General features: G+C 38.1%; 3 protein-coding genes across 3 annotated transcripts; 1 reads left to right on the top strand and 2 right to left on the bottom strand.

Annotated features, from left to right (window-relative positions):
- Positions 1 to 618: 618 nt before the first annotated feature.
- cpt1b (carnitine palmitoyltransferase 1B (muscle)) lies at positions 619 to 10,050 on the top strand. Its single transcript, XM_030136857.1, has 19 exons — positions 619 to 801; positions 1,797 to 1,949; positions 2,143 to 2,282; positions 2,378 to 2,549; positions 4,093 to 4,194; positions 4,515 to 4,652; positions 4,731 to 4,808; positions 4,941 to 5,048; positions 5,765 to 5,849; positions 6,980 to 7,175; positions 7,255 to 7,440; positions 7,525 to 7,630; positions 7,740 to 7,856; positions 7,928 to 8,092; positions 8,206 to 8,340; positions 8,701 to 8,853; positions 8,991 to 9,104; positions 9,214 to 9,306; positions 9,424 to 10,050. The coding sequence occupies exons 2-19, from the start codon at positions 1,809 to 1,811 to the stop codon at positions 9,556 to 9,558; spliced, it is 2,364 nt and encodes a 787-aa protein (XP_029992717.1). The 5' UTR covers positions 619 to 801; positions 1,797 to 1,808; the 3' UTR covers positions 9,559 to 10,050.
- Positions 10,051 to 10,162: 112 nt separating this feature from the next.
- On the bottom strand, positions 10,163 to 18,834 carry sephs1 (selenophosphate synthetase 1). Its single transcript, XM_030136858.1, has 10 exons — positions 18,785 to 18,834; positions 17,065 to 17,187; positions 16,768 to 16,864; positions 16,558 to 16,661; positions 15,688 to 15,795; positions 15,290 to 15,444; positions 15,103 to 15,193; positions 14,888 to 14,987; positions 13,980 to 14,192; positions 10,163 to 11,707 (listed from the first exon to the last, which is right to left on the bottom strand). Exons 2-10 carry the CDS (start codon positions 17,158 to 17,160, stop codon positions 11,493 to 11,495), a joined length of 1,179 nt encoding a protein of 392 aa, XP_029992718.1. The 5' UTR covers positions 17,161 to 17,187; positions 18,785 to 18,834; the 3' UTR covers positions 10,163 to 11,492.
- An 817-nt stretch (positions 18,835 to 19,651) lies between these two features.
- bend7 (BEN domain containing 7) lies at positions 19,652 to 25,592 on the bottom strand. Its single transcript, XM_030136554.1, has 10 exons — positions 25,339 to 25,592; positions 24,697 to 24,774; positions 23,356 to 23,706; positions 22,948 to 23,064; positions 22,517 to 22,866; positions 21,568 to 21,675; positions 21,340 to 21,457; positions 21,127 to 21,240; positions 20,827 to 20,868; positions 19,652 to 20,335 (listed from the first exon to the last, which is right to left on the bottom strand). Exons 1-10 carry the CDS (start codon positions 25,400 to 25,402, stop codon positions 20,277 to 20,279), a joined length of 1,401 nt encoding a protein of 466 aa, XP_029992414.1. The 5' UTR covers positions 25,403 to 25,592; the 3' UTR covers positions 19,652 to 20,276.
- Between the last annotated feature and the right edge of the window lie 569 nt (positions 25,593 to 26,161).

The raw sequence follows: 26,161 nt of genomic DNA, 5'->3' as shown, positions 1-26,161 counted from the left end.
CTCCATGGGTTTTACTGGTGAATCAATGTTGTAGTAGATGACTGTTTTCACGGTAACTACAGAGCCTCTGAATGTCCAAATGGGTCATATCTGATGACCATGAAAAGATGACAAACTGCATTTTACACCAATTATTTACATGTATTGACAGGACTAGTGGATTAACAGGTATGACACAGTTTAGATCAGTAGATGCTCGTGGTCGGTGATGGATGTATGGGTCTTTATGGGTTAATGTCATAATTGTTCTTCATCTTTGTTTCAGTACATAGCATTGCATTTTTTTCCTCTGCAACTGCTGAATGATTTGGTTATTTGACTCATTTGATTGTACCCACAGACAATGAATGATATGTTGATTTCCTGCCTCAGTTTTGCTTTTATTATTATTACAATAGTGAAACACTGCATGCACTTTTAATTGGTGCTCACAGTAATGTCATATTGTTCTCAGTTACATCCTAACAGAGCACTGCAGCAGATTAGGTTTCATTGCAGAGGCCTCGTGGCACATGGGGTTAGGCTCGGTCTGTGTTTGGTGTCATGTTACAAAAGAGGCATGTCATGGGTAAAGAGACGAAGAGAGAGAGAGGGAGCAGTGTGTGAGGAGAGGGGAGAGAGAGGGAGGGAGGGCTGGCAAGCACAGCAAACGCCTGCCCTGATCTCACTACCTGAGGAAAACCACTTCAAGGGCACAGGAGTCACACAGTGTACACAAGCCTGAGTACAGAGGAATTTTACTGCCAAAATCGTAGCCGCCTGCAGCCTGAGTGGATTGTACTCACTCAAATTTGACAAAAGGTAAAGTGTGGATCTCCCTCTCATTGATGTATCTCATTCATATCTGCATGTAGCTGTGTTTATTTGCAGTTTATTTTCTGATTGATACATACTTGTTAAGACTATATGAACTGCATAAGAGTGTGAAAACTTTTGATTGTTTTCGTTAAGATCTGCCATGTATATGAAACCAGTAAGAATCAGTACAGAGAAGGTATAACAGAAAATCAAGAGCTGATGATAAACTTTAATGTGCAACGTTTAATGTTAAGGTTGTACATTAATAAGGTACATTGCTAACTCACATAGAATCGCGCAGTGTTCTGCAATAAAAACAAAAATAATAACAAAAAGGTTTAGCATTAGTGTGTGGGCTCTTCTCTGTGTTTATATTTTCATGGCCATCTGTAGTCAGTGCACATGCTCAGCCGGTACAGCGCTATATCTGGCCATTGAACTTTGTCCCACTTGGTGACTGTTCAGTCATATGACATGGAAAAAGTAATACAAGACCTGCCACCCTGACCATTACATGTAATGGATTGTGATCTTCAAATTCTCTACTTCACAATGTTACAACTCTCAATGTCAGAAATGGTTTAAATGATAATAATAAATCCTTCGCATTTTTTCATATTTATGTCATTATTGGTGTATTTGACATCCCAAAATGTTTACTTAGCAAATTATGAATGAACATTACTTACAGTATTCTCAGTATTTCATACGTTTAGAAACTAAGTAAATAATTATCATGAGCAAATAAATATTGATATTCATTGATACATTCATTTTCTGAACCACTTAATTATCAGTATGACCTGATCTTAATAATAAAGGTTTATATTTATGATGTTTGGCTTCTTTTACTTTAATTCACATATTTAATTTGATCAATCTGATCAACATTCATAAGGCTGGTACAAAGATCAGTCATATTTAAGCAATTTATCAGAACAGTCACTTTAACACAGCTGATTTAATAAGGTTTTCTGTTTTTTTGCTTTCCATGTCAGGGCTACACAGAGATGGCTGAGGCGCATCAGGCGGTGGGCTTCCAGTTCACTGTGCGCCCAGATGGTGTTGACGTTAAACTAAGCCAAGAGGTCATCAAAAACATCTATTTATCTGGTGTCACTGCATGGAAGAAAAGGGCGATACAATTCAAGGTACAACTGTCCTGTTCTGACCCTTGTTATCAGTGTTAATACACAAAGGGCTGGTTTGTCATATAGTATTTAATTTTTAAGTAATTGACATTTTGGTGTATTTTAGATACAAAATATCTCTTTTATTTTTTGTGTGTGTTTTATATAACATTAAGTGAAGATTTGACCGTTATTACTCATTTTTCTCTCACAGAATGGTGTTTTGGCTGGAGTCTACCCAGCCAGTCCTTCCAGTTGGCTGATAGTTGTAATTGCAATGATGAGTACTCTGTATATCCGCATAGACCCCTCTCTCGGAATGATTGACGCCATCAAGGAAAACCTACCACAAAGGTTAGACGTCATCATCTGTTACTGGCACTTTTTACTTCTCTACAGTAAGTCACCTTTCTTCTGTGCTGATAACAAGTTCTGCCTTTTCTGAACAGAGACTACATGTCAGTGCAGACCCGAGCAGTGCTGAGTGCCATCCTGTTTGCTACTGGATTGTGGCTGTTCCTTATTTTCCTCTTAAGATACACTCTCAAAGCCCTACTCTCCTATCATGGCTGGATTTTTGAGTCCCATGGAAGAATGAGTACCTCTACCAAAGTATGGTTGGTACGTCTGTCCTTCTGTCTAACATTCTCTCTGACTACCACCCCAATTCCAAAACAGATAGGATGCTGTGAAAAATGATGGTTTGCAAATCTCATAAACTGGTATTTTATTCATAATAGAACATAGAAAATGCTTAAACTAAGAAAGTTTACCACTTTGAGTATTTTGAATTTGATGTCAGCAACACACCTTCAAAAACAGGGACAGAAGCAACAGAAGGTTGAAAAAGTAAGAACTAAAAAGAAACTGTGGGAGGAATTAATTAGGTTAACTGGCAACAGGTCAATGACATCGTCCGATCAGGTTCATTCTGTCTACTGAAAATATAAAGATTTCCTTTTCTTTTTCATCAGACAGATAAAAAAAAAAGTTAACTAAAGGTAAACATTTACTTTTTTTTATCTGTGTGACAAAAAAGAAAAGGAAATCTTTATAGGTCAGTGACATTATTTGGTGTAAAAAAGCCTCTTCTCTCAGAAGTAAACATGGGTTAAGGTTCCCCAGTGTGCAAAAAGCTGTGTTTACAGATGGTGGAACAATTCCAGAACAACGTTCCTCAAGATAAAGTTCTAAAAATGTTTAATTATCATCCACAGTACATAATATAATTAAAAGATTCTGAAAATCTGTAGAAATCTCTGTGCACAATCAACAAGGCTGCTGAATGCCTGTGATCTTTAGGTCCTCAGGTGTCACTGCTTTATAACCAGGCATGACACTGGAATGGAAAAACTTCCAGAAATGATTGTCTGTTAATACAGTTTGAATGCAGGGTAAAGGTCTATCATGTCTGTATGCAATGGAAAACAGTTTTATGGGCAGATGAATTGAAATTTTCAGTTCTTTTTGGAAACCACAAACATTGCAACTTCCAGACTAAAGAGAAGAATGGAGGCACCAAGCAGCTAGCAGTCTGCACTGACTTCTAAAGCCTGTGTTTCTGATGGTGGAGTCGCATTAGTGTTTATAGAATGTACAGTTTGCACATCTGGAAAGACACCATCACTGCTGAATGGTATACACAGGTTTTACAGATGACATCTTTATCTGGAAGGCCTTAGATACGTACTTCAGCAAGACAATGCTAAACTGTACACTACATGTATTAATACAGCATGGCTTTGTAGAAAAAGAAGAAAAAGCTTTATTGTCATCATATTAGCACAAAGCATCAACATGACAAAATTCAAGGTGCTCTTCAAACCAGTGCAATCAAGCTTAACATAAAAAACATATACTATATCCAAAATAAAGGTAGCTAAAAGTTCTTCTGGAGACATGTTAACCCCATTAAATCCAAATTACCTTCTCTTTTAAATATGTTTTCTATGTTCTACTGTGAATAGAATATGGTTTTATGAGATGTGGAAATCATTGCATTTTCTTTTTATTGACATTTTACATGACATTCCAAATTTTTTGGACCTGGGTTTGTATGTAATTATGATGCATTGCAGTAATGTGCTTCCAAACTGACACTCACCTTTGCTGCAAATGGTTGATTTTTAATAGGATATTGTGGTGTTGTTTTGTTTGATCTCAGACCCTGGTCAAGATGTTCTCTGGGCGCAGACCACTGCTGTACAGCTTCCAGGCCTCCTTACCCAGACTCCCTGTACCTAGTGTGGACGATACCATTCATAGGGTGTGTAAATATGGGGTGATGTAAAATGAGATGTTTATATTAACGCATGTAGATAGTATTTTTAAAGGTTGACAATGCAACAACACAGCAATAAATATGCATTTTAACTGTGTCGCTTTGCCATTCGATCAAACTTTGATATGAAAACCTCATCCATTTTAAGATGTGATGAATAAAGCCGTGTTAGATTATGGAGACACTGGTTCAACAGCATCATCTGCTGGTTCTTTTGTTTTCCTACAGTTAGGTACATAGTAAATTCTGTTTTTTTTTTTCTTTATCTCAGCTCTTTATCTCAACACCATATTTTTTCCTCACAGTACCTTGAGTCAGTCCGTCCCTTGTTGGACAATGAAAAGTTCAACCAAATGGAGATTTTAGCCAATGACTTCAGGGACTCAAAGGCAGCGAGACTACAGAGATACCTGGTTCTTAAATCCTGGTGGGCAACAAATTATGTGAGTAGCCTTTAAAGACATGTACCAGTGTTGGTTTTGACTTAACTAAAATTTATAGTGTTGTTCTATATTCTTTAGGTAAGCGACTGGTGGGAGGAGTACATCTACCTCAGAAGCAGGGGTCCCATAATGGTCAATAGTAACTTCTATGTAATGGTGAGACGTGACATTGCTTACTTGATTTTGCATGATTTGTTTTTTGTTTTTTTTAACAGAGTGAACAGTGGAAACTGAGTACATACATTAATGCTGACTTGAGACTTCTTGCTTTTATCTCCTTATGTGAAGGATCTCTTGTACATAACTCCAACACACCGACAGGCTGCACGTGCGGGTAATGTCGTCCATGCAATGCTACAGTACAGACGCAAACTGGAGCGTGGTGAACATGCACCGGTACTAGTTCCCATGACTTTTTTTTACCTCCTCTCTGTGCTTAACCCTTTTATAGTTCACTCATAGAAATACACTGAAATTCAAAATTTCAACCTCAGTGTGTTATTGGAGGACATAACAAGACTTTGTTACTTTTTGTGAAAATTTTCTACATTTTTTATTGTTTTGTAGAAAATCAAGGTCAATCAAGCTACTATATTTGGTTCCTTACCTGTAAGTGGCCATCAACAAATAAATAAATAAATAAATTCAAGAAGTAAATATAAAAAATACAAGAAAAACACATGTAAGGTGAAAGAAACATGTATTTTAGAACATTAGAACATCTCTTTATAGAGCATTAGACCAACATAAGTGCTGATCCAGACACCTGTCCACATCCACATTATCAATTTGAACATCATTCCTTACATTAGTACCATTACTTCATGGTACCTAACAAAGCAGGTACACTCACTGTTCATGCAGAGGTGGACCTTACAGACCCTGTAGACCACATTGGACCTGAGATTGTTGCATCACTGTCCTCGCTGTCACTGTCTTGTAATGTGTGTAGAGATTACCAAAAATAGTCACTTACCCAATAAAGGGTTAATCACCTAGTTGGGTAGTAACCTGTTAAATATTTTCTCTACCTTCTGTTTTGTTTCCTTAAACTTATTCATTTTTATAATCTTCATCTACCAAGATATTGTTTTGATCTTTCTTCTTATCAGCTAAGGGCTTTGGGGACTGTTCCTATGTGCTCCACCCAGATGGAGAGGATATTTAACACCACCCGCATCCCTGGCATTGAAACAGGTAGGCAGAGGCAGGGTACATTTACTCATATTACTGACTACTTCCAATTTCTACTACTCTAAACTTTTAGTTCATTACATTTTAGAAGCAGATATTCTACATTTTGCTCCACTACCTCTATTTCAATCAATTTGTGTTACTAATTAACTTTCATATTGGGAATGTAAATTAACCAAAAGAGTATTCTCTATTATTATAGATTTGCTACTCAGCAGTATATAAAGTAAAATAAACACCATAATTACAGCTGCAATTTTAAAGATGAGCACATTCTGTTGCTGCTTTGACCCGTGAATTTCCCCATTGTGGGATAAATAAAGTCTCATCTAATCTAATCATATAATATAGTAATGTGTATCATTTTGACATTACTTACGTTAACCCATAAAGACCCAGAGCTATTTTTGTGGCAGTTAAAACAAATTTTTCTCCATACTTATCCTTTCTTAAGTGATTTATCACTGTTTATTGTAATATTATCCTCTTTATTTTGTGTTTTTCAATGAAAATCTGGTAAGATCAGATTAAATTCAAAGGTTATTATATCAAAAACAGAGAAAACTGAAGAAAAAGTGACTTTTTCAGCAAAATCTCTCACTAACTGAACATAAACCCAGTGTGTCCATCCACTGTCATTGATCCAACTCCATGGGTTTTTATTGGTGAATCAATGTTATAGATGATGATGGTGTTTTCATGGTAACCACAGAGCCTCTGAACGTCCAAAGAGGTCATGTCTGGCGACCATGAAAAAATGAATAACTGTATTTTACACCAATTATTGACATGACTTGAGAGGAATAGTGGATCAACAGGGATTAAACAGTTTATATTTGTGGATGGTTTAGGTTAAAGATGGATGTTTGAGTCTTTATGGGTTAACTTACTTTAAGTAGACTAAATTTTGGTGCTAAACTTTTAATTAATAACAATATTTTTACACTAGATTTCTTACTTTTACTCAAGTCTGAAAACTACAGTGTAGTAGGAACAAAGATGTAGGTATTTTTTGCTAAAGTGGAGATATTCATTCATGTTTTAGGTAAAAGGGGTATGATGGATCTTTAGTTGTCCAGCTCATATTCTATTGTTTTATCTGGATTTATCTCTGTGTCCTTTTCTTTTTGCAGATATTGTCCAGCATCTGACAGACCGTAAACACCTTGTTGTGTATCACAAGGGCCGCTTTTTCCAAGTATGGCTGTACACCGGAGGGCGCCACCTTCTACCCAGTGAACTTGAGATGCAGTTTCAGAGGATCCTCAATGACACATCAGAACCACAGCCAGGGGAACTCAAACTAGCTGCACTGACTGCAGGCAACAGGTACACACAAATACACGCATACACAGGAATCATACTTATGTTGAAGAAATGAAGCAAGCTGTCTTATTGTCACCTCCAGAGTACCATGGGCTCGGGCTCGGATCCAGTATTTCACTCAAGGAGTAAACAAAGCCTCCCTGGATGCTATTGAGTCAGCCGCCTTCTTCCTGACACTGGATGATGAGCCGCAGGGCTATGACTCTGCAAAGAGCAATTCACTCGACAGTTACGCCAAGTCTCTGCTTCATGGAAAATGTTATGATAGGTAGGAAAAGGCAGCACAGTTGAAGGGAAGCCCCAGCTCATGACTGCAAAATAGAAGCTTTTTTTATTTCCCCTTTTGTTACAGGTGGTTTGACAAATCTTTCACCTTAATCTCTTATCCAAATGGGAAAATGGGTGTAAATGCAGAACATTCTTGGGCAGATGCACCAATTGTTGGACATATGTGGGAGGTAAAGATGTGTGAACATACTGTGTGTCAAAAAAGAAAAAACTTATTTCAATAAAAAAGTTTGAAATGACCTGAACTGAATGAAAGGACCTGGTTTTGTGTCTGTGCAGTATGTCCTTGCCACAGACTGCTTCCATCTTGGCTACACAGAGGAGGGGCACTGTAAAGGGGATGTAAACAAAGGCCTGCCTTTTCCAAACAGACTCCAGTGGCAGCTTCCAGAGGAGGTACAGTGACAGTTCATCATTGTAGCTGTTGTCAATAACAAGTTATTCTGACCATTTTGTGTTTTTCTCAGTGCCAAGAGGTCATCGAGGCATCATACCTATCAGCCAAGCAGATAGCTGATGATGTGGACTTCCATGGTTATCTCTTCAATGAATTTGGAAAAGGCCTGATTAAGAAGTGCAGGACTAGCCCTGATGCCTTCATTCAGCTGGCCCTGCAGTTGGCTCAGTTCAGGGTAGGGGCGACTGTCACCCATGATGTAGTCTTCAGAACCACATCACTTTCATTCATTTACTGTAAATGAATCATCCAGCATCACTAAATGATGTTTATCCATCTGCTTCATAGGACCAAAGAGTTTTCTGTCTCACGTACGAGTCATCAATGACTCGTATGTTCAGAGATGGTCGGACAGAGACTGTACGGTCCTGCACCTCTGAGGCTGTGGCGTTTGTCAGAGCCATGGAGGACCCAGGTGCAACAGTAAGAAAACAAACAAAAAATAGATTAGGACAAAAAACAACAGCTCTTACAGTGGCCAACAAATCCTTTGAATAAACAATGCTTTGTTACTCAACATTTGTAGATGACACTGTTAAAGGACACGGTGCACTGCTCAGATGTGGTCACCAAGACCTGATGGCAGTGTGTCTCTGTGTGTCAGTCTGAACTTTTCTGGCATAGAATAAATCTCACACACTAACATCAACACAAACCAGTAGCGTTAATATCATGTTTGTTCATGTCAGAACACACGTACAGGCCTGACCATAGTGGGTGGAAAATACATTGTTCAGATAAAGCTGCTGTTAATGTTTATATGCCTGTTGTTGTATTTACCAGAATGCCCAGAGACTTGCCCTATTTCGGAAGGCAGCTGATAAGCACCAGAACATGTACCGCCTGGCCATGACTGGTTCAGGTATCGATCGACATCTCTTCTGTCTCTACATTGTGTCCAAATACCTCGGTGTTGACTCACCATTTCTCAAGCAGGTTAGAATCAGACCACACTGACATCTCTAGATCATTCCATTATTATTATTATTATTTTAATTCAAATTTCCCATTATCACTATTTTTCTCTTTTCTGTCTGCATTTTTCTTACAACATCCAATGTCTTGTTTTTTAGGTCCTCTCAGAGCCCTGGAAGCTGTCCACCAGTCAGACACCTCAACAGCAGCTCAATTTAGTTGATATCAACAAATTTCCAAAATATGTGGGTGCTGGTGGTGGATTTGGCCCAGTAAGTTGCATGAAAGACAAGAAGGGCTGTGCTTAGTCCTTCACTGCTCTTATCTGCAAGTGTTTTTCTTTTTTAAAGAATTAATAATAAAATGTACTTTCTACCTCAGGTGGCTGATGATGGTTATGGTGTGTCTTACATCATTATTGGGGAAAACCTTATCACATTCCACATCTCCAGCAAATTTTCCAGCCCTGACACAGTAAGACCACAGAATAAAAGCTATGCATTTTAGAGAGCTACTGGCATCTGAGACACTTAACATAAACATCAAGTGTTTCTATTTTTCTCTTATTGTTTCCTTTATGTGTTTTTGCAGGACTCATACCGCTTTGGCCAGCACATTCAGAGTGCTATGCTTGATATTCAAGAACTTTTCAAACCTATAAATGACAAGAAGACGGTGGAACTTGCAAATCATGTACAGCTAGAAAATGGGAAAAAGCACATTTAAGTGCCGGGTGCTATACTGAAGTGAACTCAATGATTTGTCATGCTTCATGGATCAAACTGAATGTTCATCATCATACTGTAAAGTGTATTGGCAAACGACATGAATATTTCCTGATGTTGAAAGGTTACACTTGTTTTTCCTGTGCAAAACCATTAGAGCAGGTCATTCCACAATGCCATACAAAGGTAATATTTATTTCTAAGTATTTATATTGTACCTTAAAGAGGTGCTTAGTTTTGGTGATGTGGGAATGATTTGAATATTTGACTTTTTTTTCTCTGTTTGCATTAATTTAATTTTTGTCTCTGTATATAAAGAGTGTAAATACATATAACTGAAGAACTGCACTTTGTTTGAAAATGTTAAATCTTTGTTACACGTTAGGGTATATCTAATGATTACTTTTAAGAAACTGCCATTTTTGATGACAAAATAAAATGTCATATAGTTCATCATTACAGCTTTTGTGCCATTAAACTAACGGCGGACAAACAAAATAGAATAAAATGATTGCTTCTGGCTACTTTCGGATATTTATGTTCCATTTATTTAAAAAAAAAACATAAAAATATGAGCTATTTTAATACATCAAAACAGACAAAAATCTACTGTAAGAGAAATTTATTGTCAAGATGGATGAGGGTGATAATTTGCTCCTGATATCAGTATGAACATTTACAGTGGGTTTCAGTGAATCCTATCCATAAACACAAACTCTGAAGGACCAGTGTGTAAAATTTAGGGGCTCTATAGGCAGACATGGAATATAGTAACCAGATGTATGTTTTCATTAGTGACCTGTACACTTAAAAATCAGTTTTAGATTTAAGTTTTGTTTTTCATATCTACATAGGATGGGGGTCCTCTTCCTGCAGTTGCCCAGAACAAATAAACCAAACACTGGCAGTAAAGTGGGCATTTTGGCTCCCTTATACTTACACACTTGGAAAACGGAGCTCAGTAACAGTCACAATCTACAATCTTACCTCTAGATACCACTAAATCCTACACAGCGGTCCTTAAATCAACTGAGATCGTCATCATATCAAGTTAGATTCCTCCCAGTACATTTCAATAGTGCTTCTTAAAGGCAGCAGAATGCTTCCAAGTCATAATTTACTGCTGAAAATTTTGGACATCCTATACTGCCACATTTACCATATTGCTTAAAAAATGACAAACATCCTTCTAGGTAGTTTTTTTCTCTCTCCATCTTAAAACCACAAACAGTGGAGCAGCATTGATTGTGTGAAAACCAGTACGTAGCTTTAACCGATTAGTGATTTTATTCGTTCAGATGAAAGCTGTTCCCAAATAGCGGGCATGAACAAGCCATCTTCTCTTTGAATATTTATTAGTTTAGGTGGGAACAATACAAAAATTCAAAGTAATAAAAAAAACCCATTCTGGTCATATGGTTTCTTTCAAGGCATCAGTTACATCAATGAACTAAATCTAGGCTTTATAACTGTACAAAGTGAATGGACAAACAGAAACACCGTCATATAGTCTGCTTGCTTGATGAGAGCAATTTTAAAAGAGCCAAAAGGCAACAGACACCACATTTCCAAAGATTCAAAATGAATCAACAGTATCAGATTAGTCTTCGTCACTCTCTTGCCTGCCATTCAAGCGTATTTAACATAACAGAATACATCAGACACAAAAGGCAAATGGATTTTAATTATGGTCTAGCTCTTACCAATGTTTTATCATGAGGATAGTGTAGGTTGAGTCCACTGGGTGGTAACGTAACCCCTCGGCCACTGTGTGGGGCTGTTTTTCATGTAGATAACCGCCAACCCAGTCTTTTCTGTGTACATACTATTATGTGTATATATTTAATCACTCTAGGATGGTTTTGTAGTTTATGTGTCTAAAATCACTCAGCAGAGCTTTTCAGGTTCCGGTCTATGATGCAGCAACAAGGGGGATTAAGAAGTTGCACCAGGAGTGGGGTTGACATTCTGGGTGGCGGCTTGTGGTGCGACCTCTATGATCCGGGGTTTGTCAATGATGCGAGCGGTGCGGTTTCCTTTCTCTACAATCCCGATGATCCATGCCTGGTGGCCCTCTCCGTATTTTGGGGACTTGATTTCGGCACAGAAGCGTGCTGCCTGTTCCCGGGGCAGGCAGATGAGCAGACCTCCTGTAAATGGAAGAAGACTCGGTCAATCACAAGTATCTCTGATGATTTCTAATATGTGGCCCAGTGTCCTATAAAGTTCTCTCCTACTGCTCATAGTAAATGTGGTCACAGTATGGTCACTATGCTCAGGATTTTTCTGTTTTATCTGCAGCCCAGTCAGTCATTGTCTATTTTTTTTTTTTTTGATAAGCCATAACCAACTGAATTTATCACTAAAAGCAAAGGTACAACTTAGCTGTTTTAAACCATGTATCCACATAAATACAAAACCACCTTCAGCCTGAGCTTAAACAGGTTCATCTGAGTCACTGCCCATAAAATACAGAATAAAAATATTCTCTAAACATATTCTGATTTCATACTGAACAGAAAATACTCTGCCAACAACATTAGGGAGAGGCACCTCACTGTGAAACACTATTACATCATTTTTATGACTTTGAAGTCAATAAAAAAATCCAAAGGCCCCTACAGACTTTACAAAAAACACTGTCTACTAAATAAATTTGAGATGAGACACAACAGTTGGGGGCCAGAGCGAGAAGAAAACAGATCAATTTATAGTTGGGGTCTGATGTTTACACATGCTATGAATCTCAGCTCCTTCAAAGTCACTTTCATAATTTCAACACTACTTTATTAATATGGATTATTCTATTTCAGCTTTTATATATTTTGTCACATTCTCACCGGGTTTAAAGCTTTGATGTCATGGCTTATTACCTCCGCCAAGGAGGTTATGTTTTTGACAGGGTTTGTTTGTTTGTTGGTTAGTTAAGCAACGTACCTGAAAAAGTTATGGACAGATTTTCATGAAATGGAAATGTTGATACTGGCACAAGGAACAAATGATTAAATTTTGGTGGTGATCCGGGGGGATGGGCAGATTTTTTTGTTTGGTCGTCTGACTGTTAGCAAGATAACTCAAAAAGTTATGGATGGATTTTGATGAAATTTTCAGGAAATGTTGATTCTGGCACATGATAACAAATGATTAAATTTTGGTGGTGATGGGTGGGGTGGGGGGGTGATCTGTCTTGGCAGAGGTCTGCGCTCTCCGAATGCTTTTCTAGTTTTCTTTATTGGGGTTCACTTGGTGACCAGTGGCTATATATTTAACATCTCCCTTCAGACTTGTACAAATCTGGTTTTTCGTTGGTATGATTTTCCAAAATCGTCTGAGGGCAACAGTCAAGGAACAGTTAAGATGCTGGAGGTAAAACAGCTCCATCTACAGTAAAGGACAAGACTAAAGTTTACTAAGGCACGTAACACAAGGACCATCATCTTGACTATGAAGCACTGGGAGGCAGATCATATTATGTGAGTTGTTTTGTTTTGAGAGGGGCTGGTACATTTCATTATTGTAAAACCCCACTTGAAAACATCAGCCAAGAAAGTACAACTTGGACAAAAAATGGGTGTTTGAGCAGCACATGACCTTAGCGTACCTCCAAAATACCAACAACATGTCACAGCCATCACAAATATAATGGCACCAAATATTAACTCTTTCAATGCCATGGGCCGATTAAATCGGCTTTACGAATACAACCTTTAAAGTGCCACGGGCCGATCAGATCGGCTTTGGAGAACACGCCATATTTGTGTACAAACAAACCATCCACCCCCATTTCTTTCTCACATTTCGATGACGTTCTTTCTGTGTCCCCCTTTTGAGACCAATCAGATGGGAATTTGAGGTCACGCGACCGAATAAATTATGCAAATTACGATCAATAATGAATCGGCTGCGTCCGGTGCGTTTTGAATCTAATCAGCAATCGGTCGGATGTTACCGAGCGGTTTCCTGCAGGATTCTTCAAATATTATAAAAACAACGCGAAATACTGAAAAACGGCCAAATTCTTTGGCACTTTTAAGGCTTATTAGCCCCTTAACTGCCTGGCACCGAAAGAGTTAAGAAATTATATGTAATATGCAAAGCACTTGTAACTTGTCCTCCTCTGAGAATATGATCAAATTACAACTGAGATAAAAAAAAAAAAGTCTGCCTATTATTTTGAAATTCCATATACCTAGAAGGACACTTTGAGAGAACATGCCTCTCTCAGTCCCGTAATTCAACAGATACAATTATATGAGCCCCCACTTTATTGATCCTGCTGGCAGACACCCAAACAAATGGAGGTGGGTGATTACAGGACCTCCTTACCTCCTTGGTGGATGTAGAACGAACTATGAAGAACTGACTTTGAATACATTCAGCCATGGCCTATGTAAACATTCGACATCAGTTCTAAACACACACCTGATGTTTCAGGGCAGGTGCCGTGCATTAGTCCAAACATGTTCCCACAGGCTTTGGACACTGCGGCCATCTTAGCGAGCACTGGGAGATTGTGGATGACAAATGAGACCTCACTTCGCTGTTGTCGTGCCAATGTTTGAGCGTGACCTAGAATGCCGAATCCTGTGATGTCAGTTGCTGCGTGGGCGTTGAAGGTGTGCATGAGGCCAGCCGCTACAGGGTCAAACAGAAAGGAGAACATTTAAGAGACTCATCAACATGACACATTGATCGATACGGACATCTTTTTTTCCCCAAAAGAAGCTATCAGCAGACTAGGGCTGGGTAATATGGCCTAAAAAAAAATATCCGATTTATTAATGAAAAACTCAATTTTCGATTCATTTTCAATCCCCTACTTACAAGAACACAAGTGCAGACTGCAAATATACTGAAAAACATTAACTTTGTTTTCAGTTTAAGTGCATTGAGATAGACCTTAAAAAATGCAAAGGCAGTCATTGGTTTCAACAAAGGGACACCATGCATCCTCACATATTTTACAGTGAGGATTTGCCTGTTCCCTATCTGATGCTGCAAATTCAAACCAGTTCCAAACGACTGAAGGTATAGAACCATTCTTGGGAATAAACTGCTCTCTGCTGCTGGCTGTCGCTGCCATGTTGTGTGTTGTGACTCTGTGATTCACGTGGGGGAAGGAGAGGAAGGGTTTGAGCTCATAGAACTACGGGAACCCAGAAGGATTCGTTGTTGGCGAATTCAAAATACCCATATTATTTGTGATAAGAAAATCAGTTTTCTAAAAATAAAACTCGATGTGATCTACAAATTTGATTAAATAATTTTTTTCCCAGCCCTATTGCAGACATAAATCAATAATTCTTTGAAAGGCTTCATAATTCCGTTACCTGTCCTGTTGAGCCGAGCCATGTTCATCATAGCTTCATGGTAGGCCAATTCCACATCTTCCTGCGTTACCACTAACTTGATCTTGTTCCATTTCTCAGGCTGAGAGATTAAAAAAAAAAAAAAAAAAAATCCAGTGGCATTAGAGGACATCCTAAAGATGATCTTAATTGAAATATTTTGTGGCAAAATGAATAACGAGAATTGACGGACTTACAATATCTAACCACTGGTGCACTGCAACAGCCACTTGTGTTCCCAGTGGTTTAGTCAACACCAGCACGTCTCCTGGCACTGCATTGTCTGGCCTGAGAAAAAGCAAAAGTGGTGTTTTTTCCCCCACATCATTTATATATATAATGCAACAACACCAGATAAAAACAGATATAAGAGCTACTTCTTACATGATGAATTCATTGGGTTGGCAAACTGTTGTGGCAACTCCCCCCATCACCACCCATGGGTTGAGCACCGTCTGTCCTCCTGTTACAGAGGTACCTGCCTCCTCTGAAGCATCCTTGAATCCCTGGATGATGAGTGGCATAACTTTGTCTCGCTCCTGTAAAGACAGAAATCCCAACATATATTTCTTAACACTGTTCCCATTAAAAGTGTGTTAGAGAAATATGATATTAGACTATTCTCTGTAAATACCAGATTACATGTTACATAATGAAGTACTGTGTTTTTTTAGTTCTCTACTTGTGGTATACTAATACTTTTGTGTTCATTACATGTTCACAGATGTTTGCGAAACAGGAAATCCAAAAGAAAAGTCTTTAACTGATGTGTCCTCTACTACCTTCTCTGACATTTTGTTGCTGACACCCAGGAGCATCAACATGTTGTCGCATTCTGTTACTCCCATGGCATACAGGTCACTTAGAACATTGGCACAAGCGATTCTTCCCTGAAAAATAAAAACATGAAAAATTAGGTACATCAGAATAAAAACTGTCAATGAAGTATGTAAATATACTTTCAGTTTCTCACATTAAAGGAGTGATATTTTGCTTTTTTTAAAATGGAACTATGCATTTTAAAACATTTCCCTGTGCTCTACATAAACTGTAAATGCTATGTTTGGGTCCGAATTCTTCATTAATTAAACTCCACAGGTTCATCTTCAACCCTATGTCTGAGTAATGACACCAGAAACGTTTTGAATGCTGACCCTTTATATGCAAATGAGCCACTTCACACCCCACCCCCTCCAGGTTGTTGACCATGCTGCTTAGGGACTTGTGTTCGTTTATACAACCAGCAACTGAACATTTTAGGTAATCGGCAGGAAGTTTGGACATATTTTCAGTATGGACTACAACCACTGCTGCTGACAAACAATTACGGCGTACTCAGAGAAATGTTCGTCGGAAGTCTTGACCTTGTATGTGCAAATGTCGTGACGTAACTAGCTATCGACATAACAAATTACACAGGAATTAAAACAGGTTGTAGAAATCCACTCGATTTTAACCAAAATGAATGTAAAGATAGCTTTGCAGCACCTGAAGGGTTCAAATTCAAGCTTTTTGAGCTATTAGGGCCCAAATACACAAACAAATGAACCAGACTAATAAAAGTGGGTTTAGCAAAATATGACCCCTTTAAGATTTCCACATATAATCCAAATACCACAAACAGTAATGCTCATAACAGACGAGGTCAGTACCATCATGTAGGGATCATCCACGATGGGGTAGATGTAATCTGTTGTCTGGACAAGTGAAAGGCCTCCATGTCTGAGAGGGATTACACAGGTATCCATGCCTATACCTTTAAGAGTCAAACATATTTCATTGACCTTTAGGTTCTGCTGTTTTTTCTGTATAGTTAATGTTTGATTAAATACAATGACTATTGATAAAATAGCCATAGGTACCTAATCGGGGCATAACTGCCCCCAGGAACTGTTCATCCTCTTGATAGTGGTTTTCCTGCAGGGTTTCTAGCAACTTCTGTAAAACATCTTGGGGCACCTGCAGTCAGACAGAATACAGAACATTTATTTATTCATAAATACACTGTTGCCCATAAAGTTGAAATAATTTTGTTTTCAGACATATTCCTCTTCATCACATTATCACAATCACACACACGCGCGCGCGCGCGCGCACACACACACACACACATATATATAAATATATATCTCCTGGAAGTTTATATTACAGTAGCCAACCTTGCAGCCTGTCCCCTTGAGCTCAGCAAAGCGTGTGAGCCTGAAGTTCTTATCCAGCTCATAGCTTTCGGGGTTGAAGGACTCCCTCACAGACATGTCTGGAGAAACTCTGGGTCCTCACCACTAGAAGCACAACCAGAATGGAAATAATTACAATTTATATTTAAAAACATTGCTGCATGTGAACAAAGGCTAAGAAAAATGAACTTTAAATAGTAATTTAAAAAATAAATTCTTAAACACCCCTTGCACATTTGATTCAAATAAATATTACAGCCTACTGTTTGCTGGTCCAGAGCAATGACATACAAATAGTACAAATAGGAAAATGATGAAATTATGAAGCGTGAAGAATTAAGAATACTATTTTAATACCACCAAATACTAGGGTTTTCTATCAGTTTTCATAGAGATTGAGGGCTGTGAATTTATTTCATATTATTTTCATGTAACATCTATTCCATAATCAAAGTTGCCACACTTATTATAACCCTATTCATAGTTATATTAACATTTTACCTCAGTTTAAGAATTACACCTTAATTATTTGTAAATAAATATATCCAAAATTGCATTAATTTAGCTGCACCACAACCTCATAATGGAAGAGAAAACTTAAAATAATAATATTTTGATCATATCAGATAAGATTTGAGTCAACAGCTGCAGTTGTCCACAGCTGAACACTGTACTGTGGACAAAATATTAGATTATCCTTACAAAATATCACATACAATAGTGCCACATAACACAAATACTGACTTTCCCACGTTAGATAAAAAATATCATATAGCATAAATTAGGAATATAACACCATTTCCACGTGTTTTCATTATTGGGGCAGATTAGACTATGGACTCTGGTTTACGTTGTGGATACACACCCACCATCAGACAACAAACTTCATAGGAGCTGTTGTATGGGTCAACACAAACACACTTGATTCCGTAGTGGGTAAAACATTATATAGAGATGCTAGCCTAGTTATGTGCAACTAGTCCCGGAGTTTATATTGTTAACTAAGTTCCTAAATGAGTCTCCGTTTATTCACTGAGGGAGTGTTCAAGAGACACCATGCTACCAAGTTCATTCAACCCTTACAATGGTTAGCCTACAACACCAATGTCAACAACAGAGAATATTAACGATTCTGTGTGATGTACTCCATATTCAGAACTACTGCATCCTCAGTCTGGTGACAGTTTTATTCATAGCGACATCTACATCGCTCACGTTAGTTTTTGTTTTGCTGAAAATGCAGTTTTCGTTTCCGTGCTAGCTTTTGCTAACAAGCGCAGATCCATGCATGAGGTGATGGGCATAAGCAGCTCTGTGCAACAAAGAACCACAAATGTGCAAGCTGACGACCTGCCATGTGTTTAAATCACACACGGTGCACTGCACAGCCTAAACGGGATGCACAGATGTTAAAAATAGTATCAACTCGCTGCACATGTACGTTAAAAAGTTGCGGTAAAGCGCCGAACAAAAATGTCGGCGGCGGAAAAAATTAACCCTTTGCTGTCCCACGCCATGCGATGTGTGCAACATCAGAGTTCGTATCAATAAAACAAGCCCAGACATGCAACTTGTGCAAAGCTTATAACGACATGATGCAATACAAGTGTTAACAACTGCCCTATATGCGATTTTAGGACCAAAGCGGAGTTATATTCTCACAACATTTCCCCTTTAATTGCTCTGACCAGTTTATCCTTACCAGCTTCACGTTAGCGGTGGATCCCGACAGAAGAGCGGGGACTGCACCAGAATGCACCGGGGCAAGAATTAGGTGTCCGCGGAGAAAGCCTGACGAAAACTTTAAAATATTTGTCTTTTCAACCAACAAATTCTGGAGTAAAAATAAAAGTAGCTCGCAAAGTTTAATATACTTTATCAATTTTATAGATTAGTTGATGAGTTAATGTCACAAAAGTAAAGACGAGTTTAAATATAAATAGGAAACTTCTGAGGTCTCAAAGGGTCCTCTACCTGCACAGTGGCGGCTTTAACATCCCCTTTAATGGGCTGGGAAGTCTGGCAACAAAATCTATACAATGGAGTGTACCTTTAATTTACTGTTTTCCCTCCAATTGCTCCTACAACAACATAACATTGTCTGGCTGCAAGTGATCTTAACAAAAGCAAGCGTCCAAAAATGTAAATTCGTCTTCTATTAATAATAATAACAATAATAGGATTAGTTGTAATTGATAATAATGCTAAAGCACTCTGGTATTGATGATGATAGAGGTTGGAAGGGCTTTATTACATGAACAGTTTTTTAGACTTTTTCACAAAGAGTAGCAGTCTGAAATGTTTTTTTAGATCTATATTCTCTATTATGTGACAAAGAAAAACCAAACATCAAGTGTCATGAAACAATATTTAATGACGCAAACAGTCAGCTGTATTAATTTAAGACACAGTGAGCAGAATTAAAAACAAATGCTATAGGTCCATCACAATATTACAGCAACAACACTGATATGTGTTACATTAAAGTATTTAAAAGAAACATCTATTTAGACCACTGTCTTTTTTTTTTGTTTGTTTGATTTTTGTTTTTTTTTTGTTTTTTTGTTAACAGCCAGATGATGTTGCCCATAAACCAATTGATTTAACCAAAAAATATAGCAAATATTTACGTTTTGGATGTATTGTTGAGTTAAGGTGGATGCAGCACTGAACATTACACCCAGGAGTACTAGTTAATAAAAAAGGCACAATCCACAATGGAAAATTTCTTTTACAGTAAGAGTATTTTGTGCAAATCGTACAAATATGATACTATTACAGTGCTTATCACCTCTCATTTCAGACATGTGACCCTTCTAATGATGCGACAATTACAGGTGAGTATGCTTATAAAGCTTTTCCCTACAATAGGCCTACCATGTAAACTCTAATTCACTTGTGTGTATAAAAATGTGCCTTTCACATTAGTTATCAAAGCATTTGATTTGACATATGTTTGCTGAAAAGTCATTAAGGGCACAAATACAGAATGTGTGTACAGGAGAGAGAGACAAAGATGATGTCATTAAGCAGCCTATGTTTTCTGTTTGGTCCGGTTATTTTTCCCTTTATATCCATAACCCAAAACATTGCATGATTATCAGCAAAGGGCATCTAAAGTGGCAGAATGAATCAAGAGAAGAAATTAAGACAATCAGTAAATATACTCTAAGGCCACAGTGGCAGTCCTTGAATCAACCAGTCATCTTCACCACAATCCCTTCCACACTTTCAGGCTTGTTATAATTGCAACCTATAAAAGGCAGAAGTTGATTAAAACCGGGAAAAACTTCAAGCTTTTATGCATGCAAGAAGCCCATATAAACCTGTACTGTTATGCTACTATGATTGCCTTTCTAGGTAATATATTTTAAAAAATGCACAGATCTCCAAATAAATAAATAAATAAAACTGAGAAGAGAAATGCTGCTCTGACAGAAAAGGTAAAATAGAGATCTGAAAGAGGAGAGACGGTGCATGGTGTGAAGATAATTAGCTGACATTTTGGGAAACTATGTGAGAATGTCAAATGTCAGGCCAACAGTGTGACAAAGACATATGAGGCAATGAGTGAGTCAGTAACACCAGTTTGTGTGTATGTGTGTGTCTGTGTGTGTGACAACAAAGTGGAAGGATGTATTATAAGATGGAGCACTGATTAAAGGTGTAGCCAAAGACAGATAAAAGGAGGCATTTAAACAAAAGACTAAAAGAGTGTGTGTTCATTTAATGAGTTGTTCATACTTGTGGAGGGTCCATTTAATACGTCTTCTGCTTCTGCTGCATCTGAGGAGTCAAAGAATAGCAGATTTTACTGAACAGATCCACATAAAGATTCAATATGGAAGTCAGTGTTGTGATCTAATATTTGTAGACAATGTTTAAACATGCACAATAAATCCAAATAAAATGCATAATACCGAGACTTAGACAAACTTTATTGATCCACAAGGAAAATTACTTAATATTAAATAAATAAATGAATAATACTTGATTATATATGTACACACAAAAGAAAAATAGTTCAAAGCATTATGACAGAACCTCTTTTCAGCCTCCTCCTGGCAAGTTTGATCTGGTCTTGGAGGATCTGAACCCAGTCTCGTGGACCAGGCAGCTTCTCTATTCTGTGCTCAGTGCAGTATTTCTCTGTAAACACTGGAGACAGTTTACACAGCTGCGTTTATGTTTCCTCTTACATACATACAGTCATTATGCTCTGTAAATACAAGAGTAATTATATCTTTTGTAATCTACCTTTAATGGCACCAACAATGTTCTGGTCCAGGCCTTTTCGGTTATCATTAAGACCTCTCTTCCTTTTACCATTTGGCAAGGAATTAGCCAGGGTAGCATCGTCAAAGAAGGCACACACCTAAATACAGAGACATTGGTGGGGTATGTTTGGGTGTTTCTCGTAAAATGTGAGTATCATGAAATATTAAGTGACTGTAAATAGAGGAGACAAAAAGTGTAGAGGCGCACCAGCTTCCGGAATAGCAGGCTGCCGGAGCGAGTATAGTTGATCAGAATGGAGTCTAGCTGAGCCTTTGAGATAAATATATCATAATCCTCTGCAAGTCGGACCTCAGACTGAAAGGGAATCAAATACATGTATGTTAGAGATGAGGAGTTATGATGAACCAGACTATTTTGGACAAAAGCCTTTGCTAAAGATATGTATTTATAAAACTTTCCGAGCTGTGATATTCACTGTGAGATGTTAAATTAAGTCAAACATGCAACAGAGGAGTAAAAACTTTTCTGTTCTATAGCTTTATGCAAAAATCTGGAATTAAAATCACTGTAAAATATGTTTGTATACAAGCATGATTTCTTTAAGTTGCTAAATTATACTGTATATTGTCAATATGAAAGCCCAAAAAAAGAAATATAGAAAAGGAAAAGTTAGGATATTATGTCAGAAATATGAGATGAAAGATTATGAAACAAAAAGTTTACTATGGTAATTGTGTTTGTTAAAAGACAGAGTAAACATAGACATGCAGCTTACATAGAATAAATCACAACTGGTTTTTGTATTTGGCAGTGACTCTTGATTTTTTTTATGCTATTCTCCCTCCCTGCCTGAGGGTGGTGCAGTCCTCCTATGTTGCTTTTTCCAAAGTCTGCTGTGATGCAGGTGGTGACTGGACAGGAGACTGATGAATTGACTTTAAATTAACAACTGTTAATGCTGGCTTTAGCTCTGCCTCTTCCCTCCTTCCACACTGCGCTGTGCTGTACTGGGTTAATGGGGTTAATGGATAACGGATAATGAGGTCTCATCCACTCCTCATGTTGTGATGATTTCAGTAGGTAGTCTATTCTTCAAATCAAATAAAGCCATAAATTAATAGATTTTGTTGAGAAAACACACATCAGCACACAAATATACAGTAACTGTAAATGGAAACATGCAGTTCATTAGTACCTCTGAGGCCTGAGGTTTCCGCAGTTGGTTCAGGAGAGAATTCTGTCCATTGTTGAGTGTTTCTGGATTGTTCTGAGGCATCACAGAAACTTCAGAGGAGGTGGAATGACTGTTGGATGTAGAAGAGTCTTGTTTTTTCTCACATTCCTGAACCTTCTCCAATTCTGCATGTGCAGCTGTAAGTGATGATGCTTCATGAGGAGACACAGCAGCTCTTCTACTACTAGGCACAGTCAGCGGAGTCACTTTATATAATGGCCTCCTCTTGCGAGGCCTACGACAAGGGGCAGGTCCAGGACCAAGGCGAGGTTGGCATGGTGATACTGCCTGGTCATGCCTTTCCAAAGACGCTACAAAAAACAGCATTGCATTTACTCCTTTCTCTTTCTTTTTGTTACACCACATCTCAGTGTTTGTCTTTATTTACTGACCTTTTTGAGTCTGCATTAGCTTTCTCATAACGCGCAGTTCTTGCAAAATTGCCTGCAAAGTGCCCTTACAATTACACATACAGCAGGGACTTTCTGGTGTAGGAAGAACCACATCAGCTGGAAAATTAGCAGAGCATCAATTAGTAGTTGCTCTTTCTAACATGCCTATACTTGCATAATATTATATCATATCTGCTACAAGAACATGTGTTTGAATGTGTTTTTTTCTGTGTTGCAGATGATGTGAACTTGAATGCTCAAACTAATACCCCTTAATAGAATTTGCAATTTGCTTTTACAACAAAGCACTTTTTGTTGAGAAATTAACAATATCACCTGTTTCATTGAAAAGCATTTATGATTTTAGGAGTTGCTTCTCTTGATTTTAAACATGCTTTGACTCCTTACCGTTAGCTTCATTCACTTTGATCAGATCCTTGGTGCTGTTAAGGATCCTCAAGGCTTTAGAGCGGGTGCTGTACTGACCACAGTCGAGGCCGTTGCTGACAGGGGCTAAGGGTGAAGGTGAAGACCCATGGTCCTCTGTGGAGTTCCAGCTGTTGCTCTGGTGATCATTTGAAGAATGCAGCAAAGGTGTAGGCTGTTGTACCCAGGTCTGATGCACGTCCTGTGGCTCTTTTGTAAGGTTATCCCTCTCAGCTCCTACACGCTGATACACCCTTCCAGTCTTATCACTCAGAAGCCTCATCATTCCTGTAATTTGCCTCTTGATCTCCATGCCCTCGTCCCCCAGCCAAACTACATATAGAGATAATATCATCAGTATGTTTAATGAGATCTCTCCTTGTGGCATTGAAGTTCATCTTTAAATGGTAACACTTCAGATTATGGTATACTATACACATTAACATGCATATTAGTAGGATACTGATTTTTAAATGGGTAAATTATTATAAAGCACTTATTAATGACTGGATTTGCACGGCCATATTCTGCAACTACAGGCCATTAGCTGTTTTTCCTCAATAACCTCCTAATTACTGGTTGTTGAAATTAAATTAAATATTCAACTTTTTGTATACGAATTGTGATCTTCATATGCTTTGCTCAGTATGAGCCTTATAAGATAATCCCTTAACAGCACATAATAAATATATACATACTATTCTTATGTTAAAAAAAAAAAAAAGCAAAACTGCAAGTGTTCAGTGTCCAGCTGTATCTTTCCAACTTGTTCCCCATTTTAATGCAATGTCTTACTCATGACTTATTCATTAGTGACACAGGCTCCCTATTCTAAAGTTCCATCATCTACATTTAGTACATCTATGTGATAATCAGGTGATCTGTGATGTATCATAAGGTATGTTAACTGCATGAGTTAAATGCTATTAAAGAGTAAGTGTGAAGGGGGTGACAATTAATTGTGAGTAATATCTGTTTTTAAATTGGGAATTTAGTTTGAGTAAAAAAATCTATACATAGCTGTGGCTAAAATGTCAAGTTGCCTCTAACTGTGGAAGTACAATTGATGATTGTAACTGCTACAGACCATGTGACACACAGCTGTGTCACCCCAGGCATCCATCCTATAATCCCATTCAGATCTGCCTGTCCTGGACCACAATACACTCACACCCATTTATTGTTTGTCAGTGACAGGTGATGATTAATAAATGCTTTACAATAAAGAGCTAATATGCAACAAAATGTATGTTAACAAGCAACTAGTTAATGGCTAATATTCCCAGCCTGAAATACAATGTTACTGGTTAAATTATGGCATACCATCAGGCACAGCAGCATCCTTAGGCCCTCCATTGGAATCTTTGCAGCTACTATTCATCATGTATGAAGGGTCAACATCTGCAAGAAAAATGGCAAAGTTTTCCTATGCAGTATTCACATTTTAGCTATAATATTACCTATGTGGCTGATGTTTAAAAGAATGGTGTTGCTTCCTTTTAGCATTTGGATAATGAGTCTGTGTCAGGCTGATGTGGACTGTGCTGCCAGCTAAAGCAGAACCCCCCTTCCCTCCCCTCCCCTCCCATGCAGGATCCACCACCTGTAGGTGGTATGAAGTAGTGAAGAGAGATGGTCTACATCAGCTTCAGCAAAAAGTGAACAATTTATACTGATTCTATATGTTCATAGTGCGCAACATATTTTTTAATATTCTAGACCATCCGCTTATTTGAGCCATTATTAAAATTTAATGAGAATGAGCTGCGTTCAGACTTAATGTTTGTACATGTCAGACTTGAATCATGAGAGTTATCTGTTTGGTTAAATCAGAGGCACAGACATGGGCATTGTCGTGGCCATGGCTTTGTTTACAGAGTCGTCTCTGCTGGCACACAGCGCCAGACAAACACCCAGACACAGACGCGCGTCTTTACAAGGTCTTGCATTCATTCTGAAGCCTACCTTCATCCGTGACCAGTTTAAAGCTCTGTGACTTCCTGCTCCTCTTCCTTTCCCCAAACTCCATCTTCAGGTGGTAGCCTATATAGTCTACAGTGAACCGTGCAGTCGAAAATCCCTCTTGAGAAAGACGAAATCGGTGACAAGCACACACACACACTCAGCGGAATCACTGTCCGTCTGCTTTATTAATCAGTTAAATTTCTCCTCAGGCTGCGCACAGATCCTCTATCGGCAGATTTCGACCCTAACAGCTTTAACCAGCCTTAATAATTACTATCGCATCATATAGTCTCATTTCTGTTGGGCCAGTTCTTCTATTTCGTCATGTAAATAAATTAATGACTTTAATATTAAAATTCGTCACATAGGCTATCCCTTTGCGCCACCTGATGGTATGTTCTCATCTAAAAGGTCGAGTCAGACATTTGGCACTGTGGTGTCCAGACAATAAAGACTGGCACTTCAACAAAACACCATTAAGACAAATAGAAATGACAACTTTTTAATACTTAGCCAATGTGATTATTATGACAGTGTTTATCAAACAGATGAATCCAGATAAATGAATCATTTTGTCCTAATTATTATATGTCTCTGTGTAAAACCTGTGCAAACTCTATGCTTTGATTTTGTAATTGAGATCCATATACAATCCATCCATTCAACGTTATCTGAATAGGCTAAAATGATGGATTTCCCTTCCTCCAGTCATGACCTGGCTTCAGACAAACAAACTCTGAGTCATTGCTTGCAAAAAATAGGAGGTAGTATTGAGTCACTCATGCAAACCATTAAAGTAGCTCTCTCTCCTCACAGCTTTTGT

This window comes from Sphaeramia orbicularis, chromosome 6 (genome assembly GCF_902148855.1).
Source record: "Sphaeramia orbicularis chromosome 6, fSphaOr1.1, whole genome shotgun sequence".
Lineage (NCBI taxonomy): Eukaryota > Metazoa > Chordata > Actinopteri > Kurtiformes > Apogonidae > Sphaeramia > Sphaeramia orbicularis.
This window is presented reverse-complemented; position numbering and strand designations above follow the sequence as displayed.

Bases quoted from the DNA above. Each gene is read 5' to 3' on its own strand.
- cpt1b (XM_030136857.1), top strand. From the start codon at position 1,809: ATGGCTGAGGCGCATCAGGCGGTGGGCTTCCAGTTCACTGTGCGCCCA. The intron at 2,283-2,377 runs GTTAGACGTCAT...TTTTCTGAACAG, and splicing joins AAGGAAAACCTACCACAAAG to AGACTACATGTCAGTGCAGA. The intron at 2,550-4,092 runs GTACGTCTGTCC...GTTTGATCTCAG, and splicing joins CCTCTACCAAAGTATGGTTG to ACCCTGGTCAAGATGTTCTC.
- sephs1 (XM_030136858.1), bottom strand. From the start codon at position 17,160: ATGTCTGTGAGGGAGTCCTTCAACCCCGAAAGCTATGAGCTGGATAAG. The intron at 16,662-16,767 runs GTACCTATGGCT...TGACTCTTAAAG, and splicing joins GGCAGTTATGCCCCGATTAG to GTATAGGCATGGATACCTGT. The intron at 15,445-15,687 runs GTAGTAGAGGAC...CTGTCTTTACAG, and splicing joins GCAACAAAATGTCAGAGAAG to GAGCGAGACAAAGTTATGCC.
- bend7 (XM_030136554.1), bottom strand. From the start codon at position 25,402: ATGGAGTTTGGGGAAAGGAAGAGGAGCAGGAAGTCACAGAGCTTTAAA. The intron at 21,676-22,516 runs GTACTAATGAAC...ATTCCCTTTCAG, and splicing joins GGAAACCTCAGGCCTCAGAG to TCTGAGGTCCGACTTGCAGA. The intron at 20,336-20,826 runs GTATGAACAACT...TGCCTTTTATAG, and splicing joins ATTAAATGGACCCTCCACAA to GTTGCAATTATAACAAGCCT.